The sequence below is a fragment of the Gadus morhua genome, chromosome 8 (assembly GCF_902167405.1).
Source record: "Gadus morhua chromosome 8, gadMor3.0, whole genome shotgun sequence".
NCBI lineage: Eukaryota > Metazoa > Chordata > Actinopteri > Gadiformes > Gadidae > Gadus > Gadus morhua.
The window spans coordinates 23,989,926-24,009,725 of NC_044055.1; the positions used below are offsets into that span (position 1 = coordinate 23,989,926).

The window sequence follows — 19,800 nt, forward strand, 5'->3', positions numbered from 1 at the left end:
CCAGGGCACCCAAAAATGGTGCAATCCACAATTAATTATTTACATGAATCTAATGTATGCAGTAAAATAGCTTAACAGGAGAAAATATGTCCGGCAACAACATAAAGACAGGGGCAGTATACTAAGTCAAGTATTTATTGACTGACCTTGAAAGCATTGTCTTACAAAAGTAAAATAAGTTATCACAGAGGTACATAGAAATACCCGCGCAGTCCTGTCTGCCGTGCGGCCGTCAGGGTGGAAGAGGAGGCAGGGGGAGCAGAACACTGCGTTAGCTTCTTCACAGCCTGCTAGACCGCCTTTTCTCTCGTACCAATTTCTTAGGGCTAGGGTTTCCTCGGGTGTATGACATCCTCCCCTTTGTAGAAACCTGTTTAATTATTACATTTGGTCTTGGAGGTTCTGATTGTTTTAATGGCAATTTGTCTGAATTTGATCGCCGACTAAAAGGAACTTCTTTAAAAGACACAACGGAATTGCAAGGTACAGTCACGATCTAGAAAGTAGAACGTGACTTGATCGAAGATGCTCCTTCCCTCTCTTTGCTCAGTTACGTATGACGCAAGCTCATTGGGGCGAGCCCTCCCGGAACCCATTGAGAAGCCGTACTAGGGGCGATATTTTCAGAGCCCCAAACCATAAAATTCAACGAAACTGATATATTATATGTACGAAATATGTACTTTTTTGCATAGCAACCGGGGCTTAACCATTTTCCATTGGCTCAAATTCCAGTACGGTTGGGCTGAACGAACTGGAGCACTGGGAAGACAGCCTATTGGCTACTACACCCAACGATAAACGTTGAACGTGAAACGGCATGCAAATATCATTCTGGAGAGTTCTAAAAGTAAAATCATTATTAGCATGTAATTAACACAGATTATTTTTTCAAAATGAAAAAGATTATTATATTAAATAAAAAATAAAAACAGGCAGGCAGGTCGGCGGGAGGGTGGCGCTCCAGCGCCCTCTATGAACGAGCCGCCACTGCTTGAGTGAACGATGGATCGGATTTTATCATAAAAATATATCGATTTCATGAAAATGAAATTTGAAAATAATAATTATTGTTATTTATTATTCAAAAATTATGTTGGGTGCCCCAAATATTGGTTCGAAACGATTCAACCCATCCCCTATTCCGGACCCATCCATTATTAGATTGTCATTATTGTCATTAGAGAAATACTGTTTAAGTTTATAAATGCATCAAATAGGGTCAGCTGGCCATCCGTCCAGACATTGTTTATACCTTCCTCTCAGGCGGGTCCAAAGGCCTCCAGTTGTTAGCCCTGATCTGGAGCAACTCATCAAACTTAAGGCTGATATTCTCAATGGAGAGCTGGAGCATGTCCCAGAAGCCAGCCAGGTCGGAGGACATTGGCTTTGGATGAGCATTGGGGTTCTGACGGGGAAAAGAGAGAGAAAACAACAGAGATGAATGGGGTTGTTAAAAGGTAGGCTGGAATGATACAAGTCATGTGGATGCAGTTTGATAACAAAAGAAGACAAAAAAAATCAAAAGATAAAAGAAGAAAGAATGAGACATGATAGGTGAAGATGCGATGGATGCAGGTAGGACAATAAAAAAGATTTGAATGGAAGGCAGTCAAAAGACTAATGATAAAAGACATTGCAGGGTCACACACAATCCCAAATTATTCAAACCTACATGAAATTTAGGTCAATGGTCATTGTCATGTTTGCTCCACACAGTGAGAATCCAAGCATGGGCCTCTGAGAATTATTGTGAGTCCAGGACTTACATACCCCGGAGCTATTCAACATGTGGGGGGAGGGGGCTGTGTCCAGGACACACTTAACCTGGGGTAGGAGCTATTCCACGGGGGGTCACCAGAAATTACTTTTACCACCTTTACATGATGAACAAGCCTTTAACAATATGCCACCTTTCTATAAAATGATCACAACCATGATCAATAAAGGAATACAGCGTTTCCCCTAGAGCTTTTTCCAGGCCTGGTGGTACGCACTGAAAAAACCCTGAACGGAAGAGGCTCGTGGGACGGCATATTGGCAGATCGTGAGTTAGAGATGTGGTAGTTGTTTTGTTATGCGATGCATGTTACAAGAGTAATTAACCCACTGTGTTGTCGCAGTCAATGATAATGTATACACTACTGCAGTAGTGGTTGGTAGGTAGGTAGATAACGTCAGGCTCGCCTAAGACGGTATTGCATGCCACTAACGGGAAAATACCAAGTTTGCGCTTATACAGGGGGATGTATATATATATATTTGCATGTGAACTTCTTTGACCAGCCATGCATTATATAATACATACAGTATACATTTGCACAATATAATAGATGTATAGTTGTATTCCTCCGTTATAGTTAAGAAGATAGAAATAGATAATAATTAGAAATTGTTATTACCAGTATTAGGAACACTGCAAAGTAAACAGAGGTAAATATAGTTTAGTTAAACACTGTTGTGTAAATTAGATCCACCATTGGTTTTACAAGGGCACTTTGGCAACCTGCAGCACTGGAAGATGATGGCAGAGAGTGGAGAGGAGCTGGCGGGCTGCCTCGAGCCACCACCCCTCCAAATTAGGGAGGAAATGTTTACCGGAGTTATGTACCAATCACCATGGGCCCCTCCCACATTCCCCACGGCACGTGTATATAAAGCAGCGCACAGCAGCGTTCAGCCTACACACTATTCTTTCAGCAATATAAGGGAACAGTAGGTGGGAAACAAGCAATAAGGTTGTAACAAGCACCAAGGCCGCTCCTATGTCCGCGCGGAAATAAGAAAAACCGGCTAGCGGGCGTAACAATAATAAGACCAGCTAAATTGTCTAACAAAGCGACAAAAAGCTCTAGCTTGCCGGTGAACACACCAAATTTATGCGACGGTAGACTAAAAGTACACAAATTCGGACATAACCCGCTTAATAAACACAATGCGCATAACAGACAACAGCTCCTGGTACAACATGTAGAAGCGAACAAAGGGGCCGGGGGAAGACACTGATGCAGCCGTGAAGATGTCTTCTACTGAGTAAAGCCGTAGAAGCGGCCACTCCCCTTGTAGAGTGTGCTCTAACACCCAGTGGTGGAGCTAAGCCCTGCCGAGTGTGGGCTAAAACACCCACACAAATCCAGTGGGACTGTTTAGAGAGAGGAAGGCCCTTGGCAGCGTCGCTACAATACACAAACAACTGTTCTGTGGAACGGAATGTCGGCAAGCGTTGATCGTACATCGCCAGTGCTCGCATCGAGCACAGGAGATGCAAGTCCGCCTCAGCCTCACAAGAATGAGGTGGGGGATGAAAAGCCTGCAGTACAGTTTGGGGCTCAGCACAGGATTGGGTCAAAGCAGCGCGAAAAGCTGTCCCCCCTGTGACAAACAGCATGGGCTGACAGAGCGGCCATCTCACTCCTCCATTAGTCAGAAACAAACCCGATAAAGTACCGTCTGAACGGATAGAGCATCCAACACGGTGGGAAGATCCTAGAACACACAGGAAAAAAGGCTAACACAGCTAGCCCCACGCGAGAACCATCTCTTGACCAGTGGGTGACCGCTGTTACCCTCAAAGCGAGAACACATACAAGAGATGAGGTCCGCTGGGCGCCTGCGGAACGCAGGGCTCCGGTAGGCCCATAGCCAGAGCTGGTGCGCCGCTCGGTGGAGGACAGAGGAGCACCCAGCCCTGTTGGTTTATGGAAGCCTCTGCTGACATGCTGTCTGTGTCATGATCACAACGCGGCGGAGCCAAGTGGGAGAAATGTAAAACGATTCATCACCATGGAACGTTCCAACACATTAATGTGTGAAGTATGGGGAGTCAGTCACTTCCGACCGAGTGGGAGAGGAACTTCTCCCCACCGCTTGTGACAAAGCCCCCCCTCTCACACAGTTCTCACTATCTCGGAGCAACGCTTCTGGTAGGGAGATTTTTGATTTTCCGCTCATAAATGGATTTGTTGAACACGCAAAGATTCAGTAATGGCTCATCTCCAAGAGACGCCCCCGTAGCAGTGCTGTGCTCGCAACGGGGTCCTGCAACCTAGGTTCTCCCAACCCTAAAAAGGGTGGAGGACGCTGTTTGAATGGAATGGGAGGTCCCCACCTCAGCCTCTTATCCTATATAGTATATATCCTATAGTGGGAAACAAGCACAGCGCTCTGAGAGAGGGCAAGCAGGCAGCTGAGGAACGCTGTCTAGGAGTACGCCGTATTCCCCGGCCCCTACCGCCTTCACACCCTGTGTGATGGACTTGCTCTTCTGCAAGTGGAGAAACAGCTGCAGGACGGGCACTGCAATAGAGGACCTTGCCACGAGCGTAACGAGCTGCTCCGCCTTCTCCTTACAGACAATAGACTGTAGGGAGGAAGCAGGGAAAGTTGGGGTCTAGGAGGGTCCCAAGCCAACAGGGACACGGGAATGCTGCATGGAGGCGGACAAAGCCCGGGGCTGAAGGGAGGGCGATGGACGGGACTGAAAAATAATGAATTCTACACACGGCCTACCGACTCGTGCTGCACGACAGCAAAGGTTTGTAGGCCTAAGGCAAAGCTGTGTAAAGATGAAGAGCCATTTAGTCAAAATAAGTTATATCTCTATCTCTATCTATCTATATATATATATATATATATATATATATATATATATATATATATATATATATATATAGCAGCAGACGCCAGGGAGGAGTGAGGGGAGTGGTAGGTCTGGCAACCTGCTGGCTCCAACCCCAAGCCATACATGGACTTCCTCCAATCAATGAGGCAGGTCTGAAGGCCATTAAGCTGGAGTGCTGGCGGTTAAAAGAAAGAGCAGGCTACCACAAGCCAGAGACAGGGCGGGAGCTAGGGCTAGCAAGCTACAGAGAGGACTACGGATTGGGGATCACCCTGTTTCCCCCACCCTGGTGGTTTTGATTTACTAGGTGAATAAACCATCCTGAGTTGGACCTGCTCTCTGTGTTGTGTGGTTTTATCATTCAACTAGGTGGCTTGGAAACCCCACACCCACTGGCCCGCTACGATATATATATATATATATATATATATATATATATATATATATATATATATATATATATTTTAGGGAAGGAAAGAAAAACAAACCATGTCACTCCCAGTTGGGTGCTAGCTTCCTCTGCTTCCGAGGCCTGGTCCCCCTCGCCGACAGGCAGACCAGCGTACATTATGTTGTTTACATCAGCAGCGCTCTGTGAGCCACAGACCTACCATCCGTCCCACAAAGCGGCAAGTTGATTTTGGGGGCTGTCGGAAGGCAGCGGCTCTAAGTTCGGACTGCAGGCGAATTATCCCCCCCGCTTGAGTGGTGGTCCACCCCTCCACCCTGTTAAGATGGTGGAAGACCTTCACTGACGCCTTCAGGGAACTGTGCAAATACATGTGGGAACAGTGGGGTTTGCCCATAGACGGGAACAGCGTGCTACCACGCAGAGGAAACATAGGCAGGAGAGAGGCCGTGAAGGTTCCTCTGCGGACTCTGTCACGCCACTTCGCAGCAGCTACAGGTCTTGCACAGAGTGTCAGTATCCTTCAGTGTCTCCTCCAGATCAGCCACCCATCATCTACCAGGCCCAGCGAGCCTTCACTGTGAGGACGTTGAGACTAGCCGAACACAACCAGCCCGCCAGTGCTCTGCAGAGGGCCTACCTCCTGCTCATCGGATCTGACGATCCACGACTAATCACACCGATGTCACTACAGTAGTGTGTCCCGGTCCTAACAGCTGACCCGCCGCCATACGAGCCCAGCACAGGAGTCAGCAGCAGTGCCCAGCCCCTTCTGTTCATCACTGCTCACACTCATGCACAAAATGGACTCCTAGAAAGGCTGTGGCAGATAGATGAGTGGATGCTCCAAAACCTAATCAAAATATCCTATGTATTTAAAGAGTTTAATTATTATGGATTCTATTTTTTATAGAAGTGTAAAATTGTGTAGAAAATGACAGTTTGCGGATGGGGGGGAATAAGATAAAATGGTGTGAGTTCTATAATACTTGTTTTTGAGATGTTAGTTGTCTCCCTGTTCATTCGATAACTCAAAATAGGCTATCTTGGAGAAAGTTGGTATACAAAACGAAAACTTTCATGATACAACTGGAAACGTCATGTCATCAAAAGCAACCTATAATCACGTCCTGCATTGTGAGTAAACATTGGCCTGTGGTGATCAACTACAGGCCAATGATCAACACATTTAAAAGAAAGCGATAATTATATGAATATAGTTCAACACTATGGATGCAATAACAATACTTTGTTCAAAGTGAACATGTGAAGTGAAATGGCTGAAATAAACTTATGTGGCTCTTCCACCAATCAGAAATGTTCAGCACTGCAAGCCTCACCAGTTTTTATGACGTGAATGTGCAGCATTTTCCAATGAGAACAGCGGCAGGGAAAAGGATTCAACCCTCAACCTCATATTGTCAGGTCTCGTACTGATTCTTAGGTTATGCAAGCCACAGGGATATTTTTTTGGTAGAAATAATGTCCCTGGAACGTAATTTATACCCTGGTTCCAGCAGTGGAAACGTCATTTGTTCCTGCAAAGGCTCTTAGTTCTGGGGTAAAGTTTCTGTGGTGGAAACGTAGCTAAGGATATATATTTTTTACCTTTTTCTTAATTATTTATCATGACAAACATCATGCACAAAAATTGCAATTTCAATTGATGGTATTTCTTTCTGTTGCTGAGCGCTTTTTTTTAGATAACAAAATATGTCCACAGCTTCTTCCACAACAGTAAATTCCGGTAAGAAAAATGTGTTTTTCTCCACCATTAAACAATGCAGTTAAACTGGCGCATAACAAAAGACTAAAGTAGCAATGCACGTCAAAGTGCGAAAGCAATCTTTTTTTAAGCAAACGTAGCAAGAACATTATGAACAAAAATTAAAAATAAATAAATGCTATGCTCATGTATAGTGAACAACGTTACAGAAAAAAGCTTAAACCTGTATCATCCATGAAAATATTATCTATATTGCAATAACTAATACAATCCATTGGCTGTATGTTCTGTATAAACTCTGCATATAATGTAAATGTAAACAACAACACTAATGTATTAATAATGCACAAGCCTAATATGCTTTGGCTCCTAAAATGTCAACATCCAAAACAAACTTTTCACAGCTAAGATCAAATAGTTATGAAATCCAATATAGGTCCAAATAACACAGAAATTACGCATATGCAGCACACTATCCAGCTGCGTCAGTTTCTAACTAACATGCCATCTAGACCGTGATACTTCTCTATCACTCCCGATAGGCTATCCATTTAATATCTCCCATAGACATTCAATATCTTAAGGCTGTTAACAAAGCTACATTGACTTAAATCATATCAAGGTAGATTGTTGATGGGTCTTCTTGCCTGCGAATACATTTGTTCAACAAATCACATTTGGGTCCTTCATGGCCTCACCTCGTCCATGTCAAAATACAATGGCGATATCGAGGGTACTTATTATTTGCATTTCTCCACACAGTCTTTTTATTGCATCCACAGTGGTAAAATAAATCCATAGATCTATCATCATCTCTACATTTGTTTCTGCATTACTAAGTGTTACACTATTTTACACTTGGAGTTATTAGTGAACTCACATTCAACCTTCTAAATACATAGACGACAAATGAAGATATGCATTTCTTTGCAAACTGAGGTTGAGGTTATTTTCATCTGCAAATATATTTCCATGGAAAATGTTGCTTAAATTGCGTGAAAACTTTAACCTCTCTTTTTCTCACTTTTTTGTGCTGTTTACTGAATGGTTTTTGATCTTAACTGACATTCATGCTTGTCTTGGCTGTCATGGTCATCTACACATGGATGAAGTTGAGGATGCCTCAGAGGCTACAGAGGGTTATGCAGGTCTCCTTGTACTTTTCTTAAGATATTTCTTTAGAGCACATCCACGTTCTGTGACTAGTGTTATAAATAAATATAAATAAATATACCTATAAATAAATTGCTGCTACAGGTCTAAAAAAAGGAAGAGAGCAAAAGAGATCAAATAAACAGAAACTCACCAGATTCTCCTCGCACAGCTTCCTGAACTGCTGAAACTTCTGTGACATTAGCAGCTTGGCACTTCCTACTGCGCTTCTTACTTTACCCAGCACTGCAAAAAAAGTGGGGTGGAACCACAAAAACACAATATCTGACATTAAACATAGCATTCTTATTTTAAACATATTTTTCTGCAAATTATACTATTCGGCATCCGAAGTAACACTGTATTATGTTCAGTCATTTTCTAAATACGAATAACTAATATTTTTCGAATGCCATATCTTGACAAACCTGATTACGCCCATTATTTGCATGCAACGTTAGAATGATGGAACATAATGGAATTTGGGTATTTTTGTCAAAAATAATGAAATACAAGAACTCTGCCATGGAAGTCTAAACACACGTAGACATGTTGACAGATGGATTATGACATACGCCACTAAAAAAGACATACTGTCATTTGTCAGGTAATTTGCCTGTTGGTCCAGTTCCATCTGTCGACACCAGCCCTCCATACGGTCGGTTTCTGCCTGGAGAAGCTTCAGGAACCAGTGCCCATCCCTCTGACAAACTGATCGCTGGACAACCTAGTATCGTACACCATGAAACCAGCCAAAGGTCTTCACTTTTCCAGTTCATACATTGATTTGAGTTTCTAGCCTCGTACAAATCAGCTATCTATAGAGAGAGATATATTCATGAGATCCCATGATTCCAAAAGTGGGGCGACGCTGATAAGAAAGAACAACAGAGATACTACAGAGATACTAGAAGAAGCATTGTCACTTCTGGAATTCTCCCCATGTTCTTTAAGATAGAATGACAGCACCAAAATAAGAAGCGAAATGAACATATATATCACTGGGTAAATTAACTCTAGAAAACCAGAGTGCTGGTTTCTACAGTCTGAGTTGAAGTAGTGGTAACTTGTACATTTTGGATACTTTCGGACAACCTTCCTAATTGGCAGATAAGAGTGTTGATGCTGTCGGATAGCTTTGCCTCTTACCAGCCAGTACTTCTGAAGTATCTCCCCGGCCATATACCTGTTCAGGGCCAGGATAAAATAGATTTGGGTCATAAGACAAAGGATGAAGTGCTGAATGTTTGCCATCCAGCACAATGGGATAGATCGGGTCAGGTTTAAACCTACAGATGGTGTGTAATGTGGGGATCGCTGAACTAATAGGTACTGTAGCCAAGGTTTTCAGGCATACAATGTCATAATGAATCCCCCTGGGGAGCAATAAAGTACCTCATACAACTCAGTTCCACTAGAGTGAAAGTGCTGGGTCTAAGCCATCTTGGGAAATTACAACTCTGCTTGAGTTGGCTTTTTTCTTTGGCTGAAGATGCTGGTCCATGGTTTGGTCATTGTCAGTCCACTACCCACTTATAAGCTCCCTTTGGCAAAGAGTGTGCGGGTCTTGTCCAGAGTTGCTTTGGCCTGTGGGCTGGTTGGCAGACTTTTGATACAATTGTCTACTGAGGAAGTTTTGTCTTCTTAATCAAAAACTCTTCAGTCACTTTCAGGTTGCTCTGGAGCATGCCTCTATCAGGGCCTAGATGGGACAACGACTTCAAGTTAGGCCAATAGGGGACACCTGCCACTCTTAGACCTGGGGTTTAGTTTCACAAATCAGGCCTAGCCAGAATGAAACATGTGAGGGCGGTTCTGAGAATAACAGGCGTAACTGATGGTACAATGCCTGTGAGTAAATATTGATGGCTGAAGAGTGCCTGTGTAACACCACTGACGGTCAAAGTCTGCTCTCAAAACTGTAACAAAGTAATGATGAGCCAAGAGTGGGACCAGAAAGCAAGCAGATATTGTAACTGAAAAGAGCAGAACATCTGGTACTTCTTGCTATTCTTTACTATTACTGACTATGTTGTGAGATAGTGTAATGGGGGGGTGTACCAATAATCACCATCTGGTTGGACATGGGCGGTATAGGCTAAAGAATCCCTCATCTTGGGTTTGTGGATCTCATTATGATTCACTTCTGCCATCTCTGGTCTGGATAAAAGCCGGCATCTGCTCTGAAGTGCAACAGCTTAATAACAGTTATGGAAGTGGACAGGAAAGACATTTTGGGAGACCTGAGCATGGGGGTAGCTTAGCCAAATGTGACCTTGGTTTTGTACATAGGGGTTAGAGTTTCGAAAAACTGGAGAGCATATTGATTATGTCTGGATCACGGGACATCTTTGATGATTGTTTAAGGAAAGCTATCCATCTCCTAAAGAATCATTTTACAGAATCTTTAGGTTAGCGAGCGCTGAATAGAGCCATTTGGAATAAGGCTCTGGTGTGGCATGCAGCACTCTGGCCGGCCTTGAGGTGTCCAGCCTGATGCAAACAGCATAAGGGCAGCAGTCAGACCTGTCCGCAACTAGTCAATTGGTGCAAACAAGAATGAGCTATAGGATTTAGGGGTTTATTAGGAGGCCCATTAGCTGATGCAAAAAAATCTGTTACTCTTCCTTGGGTCAACACACAACACATGACACAGAACAAACCTTCACAAAACACAAATAAAAAAATGCTAAAACAAAGTTAATACAATAAAATAAGTCAGCAATGCATACTTAGATTGAATGCAAAGGGACATGAGGGGTTGTTTCCCTTGTATTTTTTTTAAACTAGCTATATTTAGTGTTTTAGAGACATGACCTGGAACAGCGTTCCTTTCAGCCATAGCTCTATACAGCACTGCACATTTTTTCAAATATGTTTTGGGATTGGAATTATTTAGTTACCAATGCTGACATGTCTTGTGGGTTATGTGTGTTCATTAAAGCCAAGTGTTAGCTGCCTATAAAAACATTCAATCTTTGAATACAATCATATTTGTTATTTGTTTGTCAACAGAAACAAGTAATGCTTTTAACTTCTCATCACCCGCCAGGCAGAAGAGTCGTTGCATGTTGTATCTTCCCTAGGTTTGTCTTTGGAGTATCTGGTCAGACTAAGATTACTGCCATCTTCAGGACCTGTTTGGTCAGATTGTGTGTTTAAAAAGTAAAGCATCTCTTGACGACACTTAGCGGATGGCTCTTAGACTTCGATATGTTCAGGACAAGTGATCCAATATACTATTTCCGAGTCTTTGTTGAGGGCTGAGGTTGTTTCCCTGACTGTTGGTGCAGACGTGTAGTGTTGAATCGTCTGCATTCAAAGACATGCAGGCTTTTATACAAGCAAGTGGGAGATCATCTGTAATTGAGAAGAGCAGTGGTCCAACCTCCTGTGTTTTATTGGTTGGGTAGCTTCCTATCCATGCTAGGGAAGATGGAGAAAAAACAATAACATAATAACAAGTTCTCTTCTTAGTAAGCTATGATCAATATCATCAAAGGAAGCAATGAAGTCTCGTAGAAATGCTCCCATGATATTATGTGGATCAATATCTTATAGCCAATCGTCTCTCATTTTTGTGAGCGCATGTTGGTTGCCCATCTCTATAACAAACATGCTGGTAGTCGCTTTTTAAGTTGTACATAGAGAAATAGCATTTGCATTCTCTGCAACAAACTGATAGGCTGCCAGTGAAAACAGTAAAAGCAAAGAAATAATTTTGTCTAGTATACATGAATACAATTGCTCATAGTATAGTGTTGGCATTTCCTGCCTGAGCTTCCTGCATGAGTTTGCCAATAAAAATAATAGTAAAATAGATTGGCAATATCTACAGGTTCAGTTGTAAAAACATTCAGCTTAAAGGAAAGATGGAGAAGTATCTCTTGATGCCCATATTGCAATTAAGGTACTCTAGAGCATATTCCCATAATGTTTTATGTCAATAATCCTGGATTTTTTTTAAAGTGACATAGTTAGGGTCCACAGATGTGCATCCAGGCCACTCCTTTTGCTCTTCGAACAATGCATTATTTTAATTCATCATCAATCCAGGGAGCCATCTTATTGACAGGTGCATGCTTATCCAAAACTGGAACCAATAGTTCAGGGAAAACTGTATCTGGGTTTCTCTGTGTACTGACATCAGACCAATATAAATGTATAATATTATCAATAAATTTAGATCTCCAAGATCTCACATTTCTGTAATTTTCACACATATTATCAAGAAACTGACCCTAACAATTTTAGGGTCAGTTTCTTGATAATCTGTGTATAAATAACATATATAAATAACATAATTCAAGCATTATTGGTTCTAGATGGGGCAGGTTAACCTTTAACAATAGCATTTCAACTCATGATATTAGGTCCCCTCTGAGCTTAACAGGGAGGTGGCCCTGAAGGTACCCATAGATCGTCATTGTCCCATCTATGTATGGTTATCTATGTCCTGAAATGAATTATTTAGGTTACATACATTCACATGAGATATTGAATTCCTTTTATGGGAAGTGTTCAACATGACATGACATCAACATGGTGTAAAAATAAATAAATTTTCAGTCCGGTGGGGTGGACAATAACTCTATAATAGCGGACATAGGCAGTGTTCTCCTTGGATCGTTCAGCTTCATGATGGGGAGTTCTTTCAGCCTCACGGCTTCAGTGTGATCTTGTTAAGGTAGACGTTAATGCCTCTTAGTTTGTTTCTTCTTGCCATAAAAGCCATCTTTTCCTTCCATCCTAAAGCCTTGAAGACAATGGGTCTGTGCCGGTATTCTGCTGTTGTCAGACCACTTTTCCAGGGGGTCGCTCTACTTTGGAGAGGGTCCATGACCTTGCTCTCAGTTCCATCCAAGCTCTCACGTTGACACTCCTTGGCTCGGTTTACATTCCCTCTTCCATTAGGTTGTCAATTTGCTTGTTTGTTGTCTCAATCAATAGTTGTTGAAACATTTGGTATTTTTTTTCCCATAGATCAATCATGTCTTAAAGTATACCTTAGGCTGTTCTAAGATGTCTGTTAGGACATTGGCAGTAATATATTCTTCATCAGCAGTGGACTATTTTTTCTGACGTAAATCTCAAAAGTAAGGGAGTAATGGAAGGGCAACATTAACCAGATTGGCTACACTACACTATGCTATACTCTGCTGCAGTAGACCACAATATGCAATCCATTGCTACACCAGTGATAATGTGTGTAGTTTCCCATTTCATGGCTGTAAAGACATTAGCCATGAAATACCGTACAGGGTGTGACACAAAGGCGTCCTAGACTGCCACCACTCCATGACGTAAAGTCCAAAGAGACAAAGCCTGGCTCCCCCAACGCTCTAACTCATCCCTGACACATTTTGCGCCACACTACTTCCAAATGATTTCACCTAGAGACTCCGTTGTGTTAATATTTACTTGGAATCGCGTGCTTAAATTATAAAACTTTTTAAATATAATTTTTTACTTTGGAAGACAATGGAGACCTAACTTCTTCAGACTTTGCAATTCGTAAATTGTAACCCTTGAACTTCCTTCAAACATTTAACAAATCTTCAAACTTTAAATGTATGTAAACCGATTTTTTATTTAATTTAAACTTGTTCCACAGTTTCAGTTTTAAACCCGCTTCGTATATTTTCAGTTGGTCTCATTGACTTCAGTTGAGGCAAGAGTCACTGCGCTTTGAGCCAAAGATGGCTAACAGAAAAGCTAACATTTTCAGACGTTGCAGAGCCTTACAACATGAATCTTTAAACAAGAAACAATGTAAAGTTTAAACAGTACCTCTTGGTGGCTGGGGCTAAAATTATTAATCTATTGGAAATATGAATATTGAGCATCAGGTGTTCATGGGTGGCAAAACATATTTTTGAGAATGATTCTATGGCTAGTGGCTAGGTTATTCTTATAGGGGTCATCCCTATGTTCCCCCTTTTTTTTTTTTTTTTAAGTCCTATGTTCCCCGTTTTTCCCAAAAAGGGTCCTATGTTCCCCTGTGGCAATACAAACCGGGGAACATAGGACCCTTTTCTGGAAAGGGTCCTCCTATGTTCCCCGCAATCTATCAATCTTTAAAAATATTTGACGTGACATTCGCGTGATGACAGCCAATCAGCGTTCAACAGCGTGGCCACTGAGTGACATGTGTAACGTAACAGCCAATCAGCGTTCAAACGGCCAACTCAGCGCAGTGCAGTCCGGGGTGAACCTTAGCATGGAGGAGAAAGTGATTGTTGCCGTTTGCGACTCCTAATAAATCGCTGTCTAATCAATACTTCATTCACTGCCTCTTCCGTGGTCATTACAATATTATAAATAGACTGCGTCGGAGAACTCTTCGACGTCTCTCCCTCTTCCACAAAAGGTAAAGACATGCAATGGTGGTTATCTCGGCCGGAATTTGGCAGTAATGGTGGAAAAAGTAACAGACCGGGGAACAAAGGACCCCTTTTTTGAAAAAGGGTTCTATGTTCCCCAGGCACACATAGCCTACATATCGGGGAACATAGGACCCTTTTTTGGGAGAAGCGGGGAACATAGAACCCTATTCTTTAAAAAGGGTCCTATGTTCCCCAGTCTCATACAAAGACATAGGACCCTGGGAACATAGGACCTGGGGAACATAGACACGCTCCACGCTCCTCGTGTGCTTTCGGTAGAAGATAAATGCTAATGTAGCAAAAAATAAATAAAAAAACATGCTATCTACAGTAACGATATGTTAAATGAAAGCTGAGACTCCACAGACTCCAACAGTATGAGCCTAACTCGGTGAATTAGGTGTGAAAGAATAGCGTGATGACACACGCACACACGCACACACACACAATTTATCACGACAGCTCTTCTATAATTAATCTAAAATGCATTCAAACTTTATAATTTTAGTTTAGTTAGTATTTGTTAAACTTTATTTGTTCCCAACCATTTTAAATGTTGTGCATGGTTACATTGTTAACTCCAATTAGACTTTAAACTTTTGAACTATGTTCAAATCTTTTCAGTTGATTTAAGCTATTCAACATTTCTTTACATATTATCACTTTAGTCAAACCAGTTTTCAAACTCATTCTGCACTATAGAATTCCTATTTATGCAGAAATATATTTTCTAGCGACATGACTTCTAACACTGAAGTGACCATGCCTCTTGTTTTTGTGCTTTTCTCAATTTAAAAGCTTAAAATATTTAGCTTCTTTTTATAAGCATGGATTAAGTATTTCTGTTGTTCTGACATCCGAGCCTGTTGTTTGGATGTCTTTCGAAGTACGACATCTGTCCGAAGTAGCAAAGATTTCTTAGGATGTGGTCATGTTGGTGCTATTTCAACTTTTAGGAGTAAAAACAAGCTATCAACAATCCTATATCCTAAGGTCTCTCATAACTCAGAGTAAATTTTTGAGCAGTGAAAAGGACTCCTATCAGTTAGGGTTTTCCAGAGTCTCTGCTTTGCCCCTTAAGGCATTATAAAGTACTCTACGACTACACTACTGCTGGTATGCACTTAAAGTTAAAAGTGCCATTAAGGTTGGTCACTGTAGTTTTCCAAAAAATCCATTTCATGATGACAGGTGATGGTCACCGTCAAATATCTTCCTTTTTGTAAATCTTGTTTTACCATCATCTAACAAGTATTTATAGTTTTTTACTCACAATCACTGTGAGTAAATTGCTCAAGATCCAAGGGTCTTCAAAACAGTCGAATCCAAGAATGGCAATGATGTTGTATTAAATGGGAAATTCCCAACGTTGATCTGACAATAGACTTTACAAAACAAAATCCTCTAATCCGCCTTGTACAATTATCTTATCATTGATAATATTTGAATGTGCTTCAATATTATATTTATCTCGCTTAAATGTCTTCCATCTTTTTTATCACTGATAACATCGTAAAATAGTGAAATCAATCATTCCCTCCAAAAAGCCGAGCTACCCATCGCTGAGAGTAGGTGAAGAAGCCTGTAAGGTGTAACAAAAGCGCTCATTGGCTTTACAAAGATGCTCTTTTACATTTGTGATGTTTGGTGCGTCGTCTGGTGTGGGCTGATAAACTCAAACTATTTCCTTATATATTATTGTGGCAAAATAATCGTGAAACATGTTATGAATCAGTTTCTCTGTGTAAAAGATGTGGCAGATTAGTTTTAGTACAAATTGAATAAAGCTGTATTGTATGTATGTCCAAGAGAGTGGAGCTTGAGTGCAGCTTGAGTTACCACTAATGAGAACATGCACGCACAGAGCAGATAGAGCCAACCCTAGAAGGAGCAGGATTAGTTACCAAGTCCCTGATTCTGAAAAATACTCCACTAAGTCGAGGAAAGGTACAGGGGATGAAACAGAGCTCAAATTGAGGGGTTCTAGATTAGAGGGACACCATTCCAATTAATAAGCAAAAAGGGGGCATTTTAAGAATGCTCCTAAGAACAACTTTTTTATGATATACTCATGTCTCTGTACTCTGTACGCCAAATATATATTTCTTATAATACTATTATATGTCACTTCGAGACTAACAAATAATGTATTGATTACTCTTTGCATGAATATCTAATCCATTTTCCTTTGTTTTAAAATATAAGAAAAAAGAGATCACAAACGATATACCTCACTCTTGGGCGGTATCAAGAGTTCGCAAGCATTTCAGCGATTGCTTCAAAGTAATCGCCATGTTTGCAGGGTACAAACATGGTTAACATCATAGGTTTCAGTCAGGGGATAAATGGCTGGTCCTGATTCCAACCAGGTTTGTGTCCTCTTCAAGGACCAGATGAAGGAAGCAAAAAGGTTGGCCCTGTAAACTATAAAGGGTGCCAACACTGCCTGCGGAAGCCAATACAATTTTACCATTAAACTAATTCAGAGAGGACATTTGAGGATATGGGGGACATGAACATTTGGTATGTTGTGCTGCCTTCTTTGTCTCATATTCTTCCATGTGATATCATAGTTTCCCAAGTGACCCATGTAGCATGACTACTGGCCAGCTAAAACCAGAGAGCGAGTACAGCAGACTATGGATGTGTTTTCCAATCTGCCAGGTCATACCGACCCCATTGAACACTATAATCAGACAGAACCAAGAAGAAAGATGTTAGAGAATTTGTCATTACAGAATCAAGAGGTGGTCCAGAGGTCCAGAAGAGGCTGGAGCTTGGGTTCATTGAGGAGTCTCGCTGTGAATGGGCATGGTTTGGAAATGAGATGGCAAATTAAATAAGCTATCCATATTTAGTATGCCTTTCCCAGGTCTAGGGTGGATGATTGATTGAATGTCTGGGAGAGGCCCAGTACATAACCTGCTAAATCACACAAAAGGCTGTTTGAAGGTACCCCTCGAAGTGAAGTTGAGTGACTTTCATAAGTAGTCTTTCGAAAGTGTAAAGACTTGGCCGTAATAATACATTTTCGACTGCATGGCACATCAGCACCATTTCAAAGGATGGTAGACAGTGGGCTGAAACCACACTAGAGTATAAATTCACTCTGGATCACAACATCAGCTAAATGTTTTGCTGAAGTTGTGATCCATAGTGAATGGGATAATATTCCTGGGTGTTAGAGGCAGATTTAACAGCCAACCCAATAAAGTGCTGGAATGGTTTGGAGGAGGCCATGTGGTACATGCTATTTTGTTCTAGGAGTTGAAAGTTGTACACTTATGTACACTCTCCTAATTCTCAAGTAATTATCCTTGTACATTAAAGACACTTTCCCTCTCAGGTTCATATTTAATGTTAAGAAAACAAAATGCTAACCGCTACCTCAGATGTTATGTCATGATTATTAAAAGTTGTGTTATTAAAAATAATAATGTGTTTTATGTTGCATGAGATCAAAGATGTAAGGTTAGCAGCTAATGTTTAAGGAATACGGTTCCAGATCAAGACTATAATATTTCTTCCATTTAGTGCAGGTTAAGCTAAACTATGGAAAATAAGAAGAAACAAATGGCATTTGATGAAATGGCAATCCCATACCCTCAACCTAACGGTTATTTTACTTGGGGTGAAACTAAACACCCTGTTGTTAAATAAGAAGTTACAAATAAACCAAGAACAGATGTAACCACCATGAAAGAACACCTGACAAAATTCACCTGCATTGGATCATCGGCCACGCTGTCTATCCAGGGGTCAGGTGGGGGCAGGATAGATGGGTCAAAGCCCACATCGTCATAGTCATCTGAAGCACAAGCATGGTAGTGGTTCCCTGAACCCTGAATGCTGACCGTTGAGGAAGCAGCATCCCGGGAGTACTGGTCGGAGAGAGAGCCGGAGGATGTGAAGACCATGTTGATAGAGGATTGAGGATGAGGAGTTTCCACCAAGTCTGGTGAGTCCAGATCTGTCTGTATTGATAAATATGGATTAATCTTTGTCATTCATGAATGGCAAAAAAAAATGTTTTAGGTCAATGAACTATTATCTTGATAGAAAACTTTGGACTTTGTAAATACTGCTGACACATTTTCACATTGGTCCAGTAGTGAGAACGTTCCAGCCCTGATCTGCAGAACAGGCTTCAACCGAATCCTGTTGGGCAAAGGCGTCATATAAATGTACACCCTTTCTAAGGTCTTGTTTTGCCACTGATATATGGAAGCATTTTTAGGAAAATAATCAATGTCCTCTTTAAAGTGGAAATTATTAAAATGCAAATGAGTGGGCGGATCAAACTCCACCCACTGGAACACGGAGATCAGTGTAACTCTTCACATCCTCGTCCCCTGTGGATTTGTACGTTGTCAATGAGCAAGCGTCGTACTAACTTGTAGGGAGCATTGGTGTGACATGCAAGGCATCAGCCGTCTCACGGCAAATAAGGACCCAAAAGGAAATTAAGCAATTTTACTGTTTCTGCGAACCACAAATTCGTTGAATCTCACCTTTTCTCAACCAAATATACATTTCATATTAGCACTTCTAGAAACGTGTATATCAGTGTATGGGTTTCAATGAACTGCTCGTTGTTCTTTTGATGCTTCTGTGTATTGAGGGAATAGAATAGGGATAGACTATACTGTTTTAGAAATAACCAACATTTTGTATGCAAACACGTTGAAACATGTCGAACAATGAGCTACAATTTTATCGTATACATCAATATGCGCTGGTTTATAACCTTTTCCCATCATTTTATTTTCGGTAACATGCTCGCATATATCCTGTATTTTAAACATGAACTTAAATGAACACAATATTCTGACAAACCACCGAAATGATTGATTCTTGGTTCCTGTGATGAGGTAAACGTAATGTTTATGTATACAATGTAAGCACAGTTCACGTTGCTTTCGACTTTGAGTTCTATGTTCTATTGAAGATAAATGATTTATCTTTTGGGCAAATAGACAGTGATTCTAAGGTGTGACCGACACAACAGCCCCTCCCAAGTGCCGCCCAGGCAATGACCCCTCATTTGGGAGAGGTTATTATTCATGCTTGTGTGTATTGTTGAGTGCAATGATCATGACAAGCTGCATCTTTATATGAATAACGAATAGAGAACCAGATTAATAGTGGTTGAATATCTTAAGAAATGGAAAGTAGAATTTAAAGTATCTCAATTATCAACCACATTATTTAATGTGTGAATATGCAGAATAGTCTAGTACGCTAGTCTAGTTATTGTGTATGTGTATGTGTGTGTGTGTGTGTGGTTCCACAAGGCCGAGTAACCGTGGCCCAGGGGTGACAGCCTGGTCCGTTGTACTCCTATTGATCTCTGTCTGTTCTGAAAGAGTCTGGTCCCTTTTATATGATTCAAGGCATTAAGGTATTCTCAAATGATCAATCAAGTCTAAGGCCGAAAGGACATTCCTATCTCCAAAAATGTATTTTACACCACATTTTGATCATCCCCATCACTGGGCTGTGGCAA

The 19,800-nt window shown here is 41.3% G+C and overlaps 1 protein-coding gene across 1 annotated transcript in view; it reads right to left on the reverse strand.

Moving 5' to 3' along the window:
- LOC115549066 (disks large-associated protein 1) overlaps positions 1–19,800 on the reverse strand; it is a 97,753-nt gene that overhangs the window by 1,227 nt on the left and 76,726 nt on the right. Inside the window, exons 11-14 of the mRNA XM_030364062.1 lie at positions 18,017–18,268; positions 8,503–8,635; positions 8,063–8,154; positions 1,256–1,408 (exon numbers count right to left, since the gene is read on the reverse strand). Coding sequence (XP_030219922.1) covers positions 1,256–1,408; positions 8,063–8,154; positions 8,503–8,635; positions 18,017–18,268 — 630 coding nt within the window. The remainder of the gene's footprint in view (positions 1–1,255; positions 1,409–8,062; positions 8,155–8,502; positions 8,636–18,016; positions 18,269–19,800) is intronic.